The sequence below is a fragment of the Rhinatrema bivittatum genome, chromosome 7, assembly GCF_901001135.1.
Source record: "Rhinatrema bivittatum chromosome 7, aRhiBiv1.1, whole genome shotgun sequence".
Lineage (NCBI taxonomy): Eukaryota > Metazoa > Chordata > Amphibia > Gymnophiona > Rhinatrematidae > Rhinatrema > Rhinatrema bivittatum.
The window spans coordinates 83,789,085-83,802,345 of NC_042621.1; the positions used below are offsets into that span (position 1 = coordinate 83,789,085).

The 13,261-nt window shown below is 43.6% G+C and overlaps 1 protein-coding gene across 6 annotated transcripts in view; it reads right to left on the minus strand.

The window, feature by feature from the left end:
- Positions 1–13,261, minus strand: part of LOC115095211 (dipeptidase 2-like) — a 171,497-nt gene that overhangs the window by 40,529 nt on the left and 117,707 nt on the right. For all 6 annotated transcript variants that reach the window (XM_029608591.1, XM_029608587.1, XM_029608588.1 and 3 more), the window contains 2 exons: positions 8,870–8,939; positions 6,495–6,671 (listed from right to left, as the gene is read on the minus strand). In XM_029608591.1, the coding sequence (XP_029464451.1) occupies positions 6,495–6,671; positions 8,870–8,939 (247 nt within the window). The remainder of the gene's footprint in view (positions 1–6,494; positions 6,672–8,869; positions 8,940–13,261) is intronic.

Sequence of the window (13,261 nt, forward strand, 5' to 3'; positions counted from 1 at the left end):
AGATTAACTATTGACTCTATGTATGTCATTTTCCAAATTTGATGTAAAAAAACATCAAATAAATGTAAAGGACTTTATATTAGATTAAGCATCACTATTCCCATAGCAACCTTAAATAACTAACTCAATAATATTAAGATGCAGACAGAATAACAGCAGCAAGATGGGGGTTATCCAGTCTTTTGCACTGAGTGCCACATGTATGATTATCGACCATGTCTGAGGAGTTCTATGTGTGCACTTGATGCAAAGAGCTTCTGGCTCTCAGAGAATGAGTCCAATCTCTAAAAGCCAGAGTGGGAAAACTTGGAGAAGCTGAAGTAGAGAGACAGAGAGGACACCTTGAGACATAGTAGAGCAGTCTCGCCTCCAGTATGGTAAGTCCTTATGATGTCTTGGAGGAGGAAGCAGAGCATTTACTTGGTATGGCAAGAGCTAATCCTAGGTCCTGCCCACCAAGTGATGCATTATCCTCTCAAATTGAAAATGTTTCTCTAGCAACTTGTGCCCATGAGGGAGGGATTATGCTCTTATGTTCTTATGGAAATTGTAGTTGATGATTTCATCATTAGGAATATAGGAGCCATTTTATAATTCTCGCTGAGCCTACTGTAGGTTTTTACTCCAGTTTTAGCACAGGTTTTTCGATGCTAAACTTAGGCATGTAACATGGGTTTTACTGCCATTAAACTATGCTGTGAAACCCGCAGTATGAATAGCATGGGTGGGTGCAGATTGCATGTAAAAGAGGATATAGCTATTCCAGGGCAATGTAGAGAGTCATTTTAGCATTTGTTTTTAATGCAGATAATGTAACACCTGAGTCAGAGCAGCAGTAAAATATAACTCAAATTTCTGATGGCCATTTTAGTCCATTGTGGTTCTGCGTGGAGGTGCTTCTATGATCTTTTCAGTGGCAAACATTCAAAGCTCGTTCAGCGCTATTTAACCGGATAAGTGGAACATATGCGGCTACGTAGAGGCCGCTGAATATGCGCCTTCTTTCAGTGGCTGTCACGTAGTCATATAAGTATCTTATATGGCTAAAAATTATATGCATAATAAGTGGGTGTGTATTGGGCGGCTCGGGGACTGAGCAAGTTAGCTGTATAACTTATATGGTTAACTACCGATATTTGGAGTTAGCTGGATAAGTTTACATCTTAAGTTTACATGCCCCATAGAGAAAATATAAACTTAGCCAGGTATTTATTTATTTATTTGTTGATTTGTTGATTTTTATATACCGACATTTGTCGGAACATCATGCCGGTTTACATTGTAACAAATTAACAAGAGAGAGAACTACAATAACAGGGAAGGGAAGGGGGAGCAGCAATGAAGGAGAAGAGAAGACAGCAGTAGGAAGGATAGAGAAAGAGAGAGATTTTATAGGAACATTCGAAATATAAATTAACAATAAACAATATATGTACAGGTGCATATTTGAAAAAATATAAATTAACAATAGATAATAAATGTACAGATGGGCTGGTAGGTACCAGACCATTGATGTCAGTGAAAGGGATAGAAGGGGGGGGGGGGGGGGACAGGGAAGGATAAGCTAAGGGTGGAGGAGGGGAACTAATAACACAGTATTTTGGAGAAACCTGAGCCCTTTTTTAAATTTAGACAGGTTAGGTTCTAGGTGGAGGGCCGTGGGCAGGGTGTTCCATAGGGAAGGGCTGGCAATGGAGAAAGCCCTTTCTCTGGTTGAGGTGTGGTGAGCAGTTTTTAGGGAGGAGGTGTATAGAGTTCCAGCAAGGTTGGATCTGGAAGGGCGGGTTGATGATCGGAAACGTGGTGCAATCTCGAGCCAAGTGTGATTTTGAATGTACAATAGATTGTGGAGAATGGTGAGTGTTTTGTATTTTATGTGGGAGGCTATGGGTAACCAGTGGAGGTCTTTTAGGATAGGGGTAATGTGATCAGATTTACGTGTGTTTGTGAGAATTCTGGCCATGGCATTCTGTAATAGTTGGAGGGGTTTGATAGTGGAGAGAGGGAGGCCCAGAAATAAAGAATTGCAATAGTCCAGTTTAGTTAAGATAGTTGCCTGTGGGACTGTGTGGAGGTCTTGGGTATATAGCAGGGGTTTAAGTTTTTTTAGGATGTGCAATTTGAAAAAAACCTGTTTTATGGTATTGTGGATGTGAGATTTGAAATTTAAATGTTGGTCAAGATAGACACCGAGATCTCTCACATTGCAGGTGAATGCGTCGGGTGGAGGGTTGGTGTTACTTAAGGCAGGAAGCGAGCGAGCTGGGGGTTTGGAGATTGTGAGGAGCTCCATTTTTGTAGACTTATCCGGTAAAGTGCGCACATATTCAGTGACTTTGCCGTGTCACTGAATATACGTTGTAACTTAGTCAGATTAGTTCTAACCGGCTAACAGGGTCATTTATGAAATAACGTTATGGTGTTTTCGCATGCATTAAGCACCTTTAGCGTATGCAAAAATGCCTTTAATGCATGCAATAGCACCATAACATATGGTACGATGCAAATTAGAAGAAGAGGAGGAGTTAGGGGTGGGTTCACTGTTTTGTGAAGCCCTATTGCACGGCTTTAACGCAAATTTTAGCTACACCTTTTTCAATAGCATTAAGCCGTGTAATAGGTTGCACTAAGGCTTTATTGCATGTTGCGATGTGTTCCCAAATGCAGGTTTTAGTAGGGATGTGAATCGTTTTTTGACGATTTAAAATATCATCCGATATATTTTAAATCGTCAAAAATCGTTAGGGCCACGATACAATACCAATTCCCCCGATTTATCGTTAAAAAATCGTAAATCGGGGGAAGGGGGAGGGCAGGAAAACCGGCACACTAAAACCCCCTAAAACCCACCCCTGACCCTTTAAATTAAATCCCCCACCCTCCCAAACCCCCCCCCCAATGCTTTAAATTACCTGGGGATCTAGCGGTGGTCCAGAACGGCGGCGGTCCGGAACAGCCCCCTCAATTGCATCGTGTTGTCTTCAGCCGGCGCCATTTTGCAAAATGGCCGCCGCAAAATGGCGGCGGCCATAGACCAAAACGATTCGTCACAGGAGGTCGTTCCGGACCCCCGCTGGACTTTTGGCAAGTCTTGTGGGGGTCAGGAGGCCCCCCCAAGCTGGCCAAAAGTTCCTGGGAGTCCAGCGGGGTTCCGGGAGCGATTTCTTGCCGCGAATCGTTTTCCGTACGGAAAATGGCGCCGGCAGGAGATCGACTGCAGGAGGTCGTTCAGCGGGGGTTCCTCCGATCGGGAGCCAGTGGAGGTTCATCAGGATGGGAGTAATGTGGTCCCTTTTTTTAGTCCTGGTAAGAATTCTGGCTGCTGCATTTTGCAGCATCTGTAATGGTTTGATAGTAATGGCAGGAAGGCCGATCAGTAGAGAGTTACAGTAATCTACTTTTGAGAAGATGATTGCCTGGAAAACAGAACGGAAGTCGTGGAAGTGAAGGAGAGGTCTCAATCGTTTCAGTACTTGAAGTTTGAAAAAACAGTCTTTAGTTGTGTTGTTGATGAAATTTTTGAGGCTCAGTTGTTTATCCAAGATGACTCCTAAGTTTCTGACTTGGGGAATGGGAGCTCCTCACCACCAGGGACGCCAGCCGTGCCACGTCCCTAGTAGTGCCAGGGGAAGGGGGGCCATCTTTAAATGAGCCTACCCTGGAGGATCCAAAAGTTCATGCGCATTGCCGAAAAAATATGGGATAGATTTTACAAATTTACACACACACGTACTTTTGTTCGCGCACCAGGCACAAACAAGAGTACGCGGGATTTTAATAGATACGCATGTAACCGTGTGTATCTGTTAAAATCCAAGATCGGCGCGCGCAAGGCTGTGCAAAATCTGCAGCCTGCACGCACCGAGCCGTGCAGCCTTCTTCTGTTCCCTCCGAGGCCCCTCCGAAATCGGAGGGGCCTCAGAGGGAACTTTCCTTCCACCCCCCCCGCACCTTCCCCTCCCTTCCCCTACCTAACCCACCCCCCCCCCCCAGCCCTATCTAAATCCCCTCGCTACCTTTATTGCACAAGTTACTCCTGCCCGAGGCAGGTGTAACTTGCGCGCACCGAGCCGGCCTCCGGCGCGCGATTCCCAGGCTCGGGAGCCGTTTCAGAGGCCTCGTCCATGCCCCTAAATGCCCCTGGGCCGGACCCACGCCCGCAGCCCCACCCCCAAATGATGCACCGCCACGACACGCCTCCCGATATGCCCCCCCAGGAAAGCCTTGGGACTTACGCGCGTCCCGGGGCTTGCACGCACCGCCGAGCCTAATCAACATAGGCTCGGCACGTGCAGGGGGAACTTCGGGCAGGTTTTCGGGGAGTATGCGCGTATCCCTTTGAAAATCTGGCCCTATGCGCGTATACATATTTAAGCAAGGACATGTTTGCACATATATAGCCACTTGTGTGCGAACATTTACATATGTAGCATGCATTCGGACATATGTTTTTGATAAGAGATTCCCATTTTATAATCTGTGCATATATTTGCGCATATATGGACTTGAGTGCACTGGTTTGAAAGTTATCTTTGCTATCTTTTGAAAAGGATGGCCTCCAGAATCGGACACACTTATATTCCAGGTGACCGGTCTTGTGTTGATTAGACTAATTGATTAATCTTTAACTGGTGTGGAATTGAATGCAGGAAATGCAATTGAGAGGGATGGTAACTTTCAGATGGGCGTGCGGACGTACATATACTCGTGTGCGCATTGGCGCAACCCCGGAGACACAGCAATTTTCTAATATAGATGCACATTACCCACATCTGTTATAAAATAGCCTCGGCTCGCGTATGTATGCTCACAGTTTTCCAAGTGGGCATGCGTAGCCACGTGACATCGGGTATGAGCCATGCAAGTGAGGGAATTTTGTAACAGGCGAGCGTCCACACCGTAACCAGGTTGACCAGTTCAACCACCAGTTCGCCCAGTCTAGCGCTCATCTCCCAATTTTGAGAAAAGCAAAAGTAAAAACATGTCCAGTCCACAGCCAAATAAATCCCCCACTCCCTGGCCCACCCTTCAACCATCTTAGTCCTCCAAACCAGACTCTTACCTTCTTGTTTAAAATGTCTTCATGGGGTAGGAGTAATCCCCGCTCACTGCTGCCCCCAGCACTACTTGAATTGTGGACATACAAATGGCATTGGCTTCAGTCTGCCAGCACCATTTGTAATAGGAACAGCTGCAGGGCAGGCGCAAGCAGAGCCAGGCCTGACCCAGGAAACATTTTCAACAAGAAGGGGAGGGTCAGTGGAGGGTGGAGAGGCAGAAGCAGTGGTAGACTTAAACATGAAAGCTCCCTAGGATGAGCAGAAGTTCCAACCCTAAAAAACCTAGCTGGGCAAACAGGATGGGCCATTTGTTTCTTTTTCTACATTCAATTACTTTGTATAGTGAAAACTAGCAAAATTCCATTGCTGTTTTTTCATTTGGTTTTATAAACAAATGCATGAAAATTTAGAGAAAATTCAAAATTAAAAGTTCTGTGTTTGGAAAATGTTGCAATAAAAGGCCTGGAGAACAAACCTAAAACCAGAAAAAAAAAATAAATACATAGGGGCGGATTTTAAGAGCCCTGCTCGCCGGTGCGCCTATTTTACATAGGCCTACCGGCGCGCGCAGAGCCCAGGGACTCGCGTAAGTCCCGGGGTTTTCCGAGGGGGGCGGGCCCGATCCGCGCGGCGTTTTCGGGGCGGGATGTAGCGTTTCGGGGGCGGGTCCGGGGGCATGGCCACCCCCTCCGGACCTGCCCCCAGGTTGCGTCCCGGCGCGCTAGCGGCCCGCTGGCGCGCGGGGATTTACGTCTCCCTCCGGGACGTAAATCCCCCGACAAAGGTAATGGGGGGGTTTAGACAGGGCCGGGGGGGTGGGTAAGGGAGGGGAAGGTGAGGGGAGGGCAAAAGAAAGTTCCCTCCGAGGCCGCTCCGATTTCGGAGCGGCCTCGGAGGGAACGGAGGTAAGCTGCGCGACTCGGCGCGCGCCAGCTATACGAAATCGGTAGCCTTGCGCGCGCCGATCCAGGATTTTAGCGGATACGCGCGGCTATGCGCATATCTACTAAAATCCAGCGTACTTTTGTTTGCGCCTGATGCGCCAACAAAAGTACGCCAAATCGCGCTGTTTGAAAATCTACCCGATAATGTCTATTTTATTTCCAACAAATCACAGCTCTACTATTGACCGAGCACTGGTTGCACGTAGTTAATTAGCATATATGTATTCTATCTAAGTCTAGATGAGAAGATGTGTTATCTACTAAAGATGAGGGAGGGAAAATTCCCTATATCTCTCACTCTAACACTACAGATCATCTTATGGAATTTGCTTCTTACATCTTGCGCTGTTGAAGAAATGTGTGGACTGGGACATGGAATTATTTCTTAACATCACAAAAGGGCACGGTGATGCAACAAACAAACTGGAACGCAGCATCAGATAAAATGTGTCAGGGGATTTAGCATCGGTGAATCCCACTGCTTACTCACAATGCTTCGTAGGACATCATCAGGAACATTTCTGTGGTGTGCACAGACTGCAAAGGCTGAAGAGTGACTGAATATAACGGGGGCGCGAGAGATGTTGAGGACAGCTCTTGCAGTGGAGGCAGAGGTGTGGGATAAGTCTATGATCATCCCAAGCCGATTCATTTCTTTCACCACTTCCTTAAAATAAAGATAAATAAATACATCGCGTTTTACCTCATACAGGGTATCAAACCTGAAATCATGCTTAACTAAAAACTGTGAGATAGCGCAAGCACATCGTGCTGAATAAATGATAAAGCAAGAGCAGAAAGATGAGTGCATAAGACAGCTTTCACAGGTATATAACATATAGTTTATAGAAAGAAAGTGGCACAAACGTGTACATTCTAAAACAAATTTGCAAAAACTATCAAAATAATAGTTCATAAATTGTACTAATAAAATAACATAGCACAATAAAAGAATCACTAAAATATATTTTAATGACCCAATTAAAAACATAGAAAGCATAAATCAAATCACAAAAAAACAAAATGAATGGCCCAACATGATCATGATTCAGCTTTCTGCCTGTAACAGGGCTACATGCAGGTCATGCAATTGCATTGAGTGAGGGGTGCTCTGAAAAACAAAACATCTATAATAAAATCATATTTAGTAATAAAATCTTTAAAATGTATATGTACATAATAATGAATTTCAGACAGAGCAAAATACCATCAAGGGATATATTTATATATTATGGGCCTGATTTTAAAAAGCATTTACTCGAGTAAAAACCAGGTTTACTGGGGTAAATTTCACTTTACTTGAGTAAGTGGGTTTTCGAAAATTGCTACAATATATGCCATTGAATTGTCTATAGGATTTACTCACATAAGTGCACTTTACTTGAGTAAATGGCTTTTGAAAATTGCTACAATAGTAGCTACATTTACGCATGTAACTCCTTTTGAAAATTACCCCCTATATTTTTATGATTTATGTACTTGGACTACTTTGTTTCTTATATTTTCCTTTGTGGTTTCTAGCTCCTCTTTTTCATATCTAACACATACAGTAGTTTTATAACTTTGAAGCAGAAAGTACATGTTGTATTCCTAAAAGAATATTGTGAGGTCAGTTCAGGATTATAAGTACCCCTACTGCCCCTTGGAAAGGCTTTACAATGTAAATACAAATCAGCAGGGGAATAAATGAACCGAGAAGTTTGCTGAAAACATTGCCAGTTCTATCTGCCTGCTCCATTTTTAAAGATGGCCCCGGCCGTCCATTACTCCTACCATGTGACAGGGGCCGGCCAATGGCACGGATACCCTGTCACATGGTAAGGGCAAAGGGCCATCGGCGCCATTTTGATTAGTGGCAGCCGACGGCCCAAGAGCAGGAGATCGCTCCCGGGACTCCCACTAGACCACCAGGTACTTGTAAAAAGTTTTGGGGGGGTTCGGGAGGGTGGGGGAAGCTAAGGGATCAGTTTTAAAGGGTTGGGCTGGGTTTTTTGTTTATCGGCTCGGGCGCAGCCGATAAACAAAACCGCGATCGGGCCGCACGAAAAAAAATTAACAATGTGAATCGGAACCGATTCCGGTTCTGATTCACATCTCCAACGCCAAGCTATTCTATATTTTGTATTAGAATAACAATCTTGAGATGGAGCTGTAGACTCTATGGCATGCTGTGCACTGATATATGGAGAACCTGGACGATTCCATTGCCCTGGCTGGCTGAGACTAGGGTTGCTGTGGTGGTAGCATCTATAACCCTTGAGAAGAGGGCGTACCAGTCATTGTACAGTGACAACACCTAGTGGCCAGAGTTAGCTCCCACAATTGTAGTGTTCTATATGGAGCCCTGGATTATGGTCCCTGCATATATAACTGCTAGGGATGTGCATCGGGTGCCTGATCGTTTGCGCTTTTGGGTTCGTGTGGCCGTGGGAAAATCTTGTTTTCCCGCGGATCGGCATTTTTTTTTTTAGTAAAAAATTGTTTTTCGGCTTAGTAACAGGAGTTAGCGCGCATTAACCTGAAAAATGATTTTCATGAAAATTTGGGGGGAAAAGTGTTCGTTTCACGTTTTAGCCGATATATAACGAATTAAGAAATATCGTACGATATTTCAATTCGTTATAGAAACAATTCACATCCCTAATAACTGCAGTGATTGTGTTTGATAAGTTGATGGGGGTAGTTGTAAATGAAGCTTTATGGCACCACAGCCCAAATAGAGGCTGGTTTTGATAGAGCTGGAGGACTAAAATAGCAGGAGAAAACTGGCAAACAAAAAAAAAAAAAGCAATCCTTAACTTCATAAAAAATATAAATTTTACTGTTAGAGATTTCATCAGTAGAAAAATATTAAAAAGTTCTTACTTTCCCAAAATCTGTCAGACTGATATTTCTTAGATAAAACTTGTGTACACCCACTGTGGAAGTCTCTGCCCTGCAAAATGATGGAACAGGTATACAACAATTATTTTTAAAGGGTCATCAGTAAAAACAACACTGAACAGACATGTGAAATATATAAAGACTTGAGTACAATATTAAAAAACAATAACCTGCCTGGCAAACGATGAGCATTGCAGAAGGTTCTAAAACTGAACCCAATTTTGAAGAGCAGACAACATAAATCTATTTGTAAATCTTCTACCCTGATAATGTACCATGACAGTACTATAAATTGTTTTTTGACTGGTTTATTCAAATAGGCATTCATTTAAACTGGGTTCAGTGAGAATTAGGAAATATTTTGGTTTGTTTCGCTGAACAGTTATTTATATACTAAATTTACAAGATCAATTTTCTGTTGTATTCACTTAAAACAGCAATGGTATGTTATTAGTTGTAAGAACATAATTTCCTTGGGCCGGATTTTAAAAGGGTTACGTGCATAAGGTACATGCGTAACCCTTTTAAAACCCCCCCTGCGTGTGCCGAGCCTATTTTGCATAGGCTCAGCGGTGTGCGCAAGCCCCAGGATGTGCGTAGTCCAGGGGTTTGCAAAAAGGGGCGGTCGGGGGCGTGGCCAGGGGGGTGCGGTTTCGGATCGGGGGCGTGTTTGTGGGCGTGTGGGCGGTCAGGGGCATGGCCAGGGGGCATGGTGTCAGATTGGGGGCATGTTCGGGGGCGTGTGGGTGGCCTGGGGGTGTGGCCGAGTGCCCCGACACAGCGGCCTGTGTCGGGGCCTGCCACGCCGGCGCGCGTAAGTTACTACTGCCCAGAGGCAGTAGTAACTTTTCGGATAAAGGTGGGGGGGGGGTCTAGATAGGGCCAGGGGGGTGGGTTAGGTAGGGGAAAGGAGGGGAAGGTGCGGTGGGAGGGTGGAAGGAAAGTTCCCTCTGAGACCGCTCCGATTTCGGAGCGGCCTCGGAGGGAACAGGCAGCGCACGCAGGGCTCGGCGCACGCAAGTTGCACAAATGTGCACCCCCTTGCGCGCGCCGACCCCGGATTTTATAAGATATGCGTGTCTTATAAAATCAAGCGTACTTTTGTTTGTGCCTGATGCGCAACTGTCTATTGAGCCCTTCACTGTTACATGTCAGAAGGTTGTCCTGAAAGGGGATTGGTTCTTTCACTGATTTAAGTCAATGAAAAGGACCAATCAGGAACAGCCCTGCTGAAGTAGGCTCTCCATAAATGAAAAATTCTGGTACTTATAGCTCATATAATATTATAGATGGGAGGTGTCTTTGACGCGGCAATAGTAACTACAGCAGAGTTCATACTGCTTAAAGCACTATAGGCTATTGAAAGCTGAAGTAACTTATCCAAGACATCCTGAAGCTCCCTGAAGAAGGAGTGTTATACACTCCGAAACCCTGCAGAGTTGGAGGATTAACTTCAGGACTCAGATAAGTGCACATTAAATGTCATTCAGTGCGCTATCTTATGTTCATTACAGCTAAGCGATTTTGAGCCTGGACATAGACTGTGGTGAGGAATGACCGATGATTAAACTGGATATTGTGCGTTAAGGCTATACCACATAATTTCTAGCCTGTTGCACCACAAATACCAGGTCTCAGTGTCATTATAGGCTTTACCAATATAGCCAGTGACAAGACACATATGATGGTCATCCACACCTCCCATCTATAATAGTATATGAGCTATAAGTAGCAGAATTTTTCATTTATTGTTTCAAAGTTTCTGCTCTATACAGGGTTTTTTTTAACTTTTGAAGTAGGCTCTCCAGCAGGGGTTCCTTGGTAGGGAAGGGGATTGGGTCTGTGGGGAAGTCAACAAGGGCACTTTATTTTTTTAAGCCATGGACCAGTACTTTACAGGGACCTACAGGGGAAAGAACAATTTCATCAGGTTGGCACAAGCGAGACAGGACCCCTGGGACCAGACCCGGACCACTTAGCCTGTTGGGCTAGACCTGGGGGGAGGAGCTATTATCCTGCAATTTTAGAGCACCTCCTTGCATTGCAGCTTAATAGCTAATCAGGCTATTTCCCTGCAATTTGCATGCACCTGTGCTAAACTTGCCACAGGATTTAAGTGCAGGTTTTTTGGTGTTGAAGCCTTTTTTTTTTTACATACCAGAGCAATGTTAGCGCCAAAAACTCAATGTGAACACATATTAAAAACCCGAGTTAAGCTTAGCGTTGCTTATTACATTGGCCTCCAGGTATCTATTTAGTAATTTTATGGAATCTGCTGTGTGCCCACTAGGGGCATGATTTTCAAAAGTATTTACATGCACATAGCTGGGTTTTCCACGTGTAAATGCACTTTACTCGTGTAAGTGGGCTTTTGAAAATTGCTACAATAGTAGTTACATTCACACATGTGAATCCTTTTGAAAATTACCCCTTAGATAGAGGTGTGAAATATCAAGTATAATAAATAGTGTAACACCAAAATCAAGAATTATTAGCTAGCAATTCTGTATATTTGTCTCACTTTGACTATAGCAGAGATTGATTTCTAGGTCTACTGTATCTCTACTAATTATATGGCTGTTAATTATGAAGATAGGTCTCAGTAGAAAGCTATCAAATATGAACATATGGACAGTAACTTTCAAACTGGCGTGCAGGAGCTTTCTGGCGCATATGTGTCAGTGCACTGACACATATGCGCCAGAAAGCTCCTGCACGCCAGTTTTATAACTTGCATATAAGAGTATATAAAATAGCCTGACTGCATGCATTTGTGCACCCATGCTAGTAAATCCAGCTTCTACCAGTTAAATTGGGGAATTTTAAAAGGAGCAAGTGTCCATGCCATTGATAATTTCACCAGTTTGTCCACTAATTCACCCAATTGACAGCTAGGTCCTCCAAACTCTCCTGGTTTGATAGTCTGCATTCCCCCTGGTTATCACAGACCCTTTAAACCCCTGAAAAATGGCTCTATTTTTTAACTTACACCTCCCGAGTCACCAATCCTTGAAATAAATGTTACCAGGCAAGCTAGGCATTACAGTGAATGTGAGCATGCTGAACTCCATCTCAGAGGCACAGGGTACCCTGGCAGTGGTGATGGTTCCAGTACGAGTGAGGTTCAAAATGACCTCTCCTCTTGTAATACTTGAGTCAATCTCTTTGAAGGAGATCTGGATGATAGTTTCACCCACTGAAACCTCCCTAACCAGTTTTCTTAGTCAACTTTGTTAATTATCTGAACAAACTGCCTTCAAACTAGGAAGTTATGACAATTTGAAAAATGTGATTCACATCTGAAGAATTGCGAGAACAATATTCCCTATTTTGCAGGCAACACATCCAGCCCTCATTAAGGATAACCTACTGCTGCACAATAAACTGGAGGGGCTTGAAAACGTCACTAGAAGGAAAAATTTATATTTTGTGAATTTTCCAAGATCTATAGGCATCTCCCCTATGTGTAAACAATATAGCTTAGAAATACTGAAATTTCCAGTTGAAGCAATTCCACCTACAACAAAGGGATACTGCCTGCTCCTTCCATCTCCCCTTCAAGCAGCTAGAATACAGAACATTTTTATTTAATACAGAGGACATAAAATATTGCAATAAATCACAATTATCCAAATGGGAACCACCCAAAATAGCAAAAAAGGAAACATACTATAATATTTATTTATTTGAAACATTTTTAGACCCACTTTCTAAGAGAGTTTCCAATTTAAAAATATACATAAAAAGCATAAACGAGACAAGCAATAAACATAAAACATATAGGACAAGTCAGCATAATCCTCTCAATCATGAAATAGGCTGTGATAATTAATGAGGTTCAACAAAATGGGGTAGATTTTAAATGGAAAGAAATACATCGAGTGAGATAATCAAATTTGCAGATGACACAAAATTGTTCAGAGTACTTAAATCACAAGCAGATTGTGATAAATTGCAGGAAGACCTTGTGAGACTGGAAAATTGGGCATCAAAATGGCAGATGAAATTTAATGTGGACAAGTGCAAGGTGATGCATATAGGGAAAAATAACTCATGCTATAGTTACACAATGTTAGGTTCCATATTAGGTGCTACCACACAAGAAAGAGATCTAGGCGTCATAGTGGATAACACATTGAAATCGTCGGTTCAGTGTGCTGCGGCAGTCAAAAAAGCAAACAGAATGTTGGGAATTATTAGAAAGGGACTGGTGAATAAAACGGAAAGTGTCATAATGCCTCTGTATCGCTCCATGGTGAGACCGCACCTTGAATACTGTGTACAATTCTGGTCGCCGCATCTCAAAAAAGATATAATTGCGATGGAGAAGGTATAGAGAAGGACGACCAAAATGATAAAGGGAATGGAACAGCT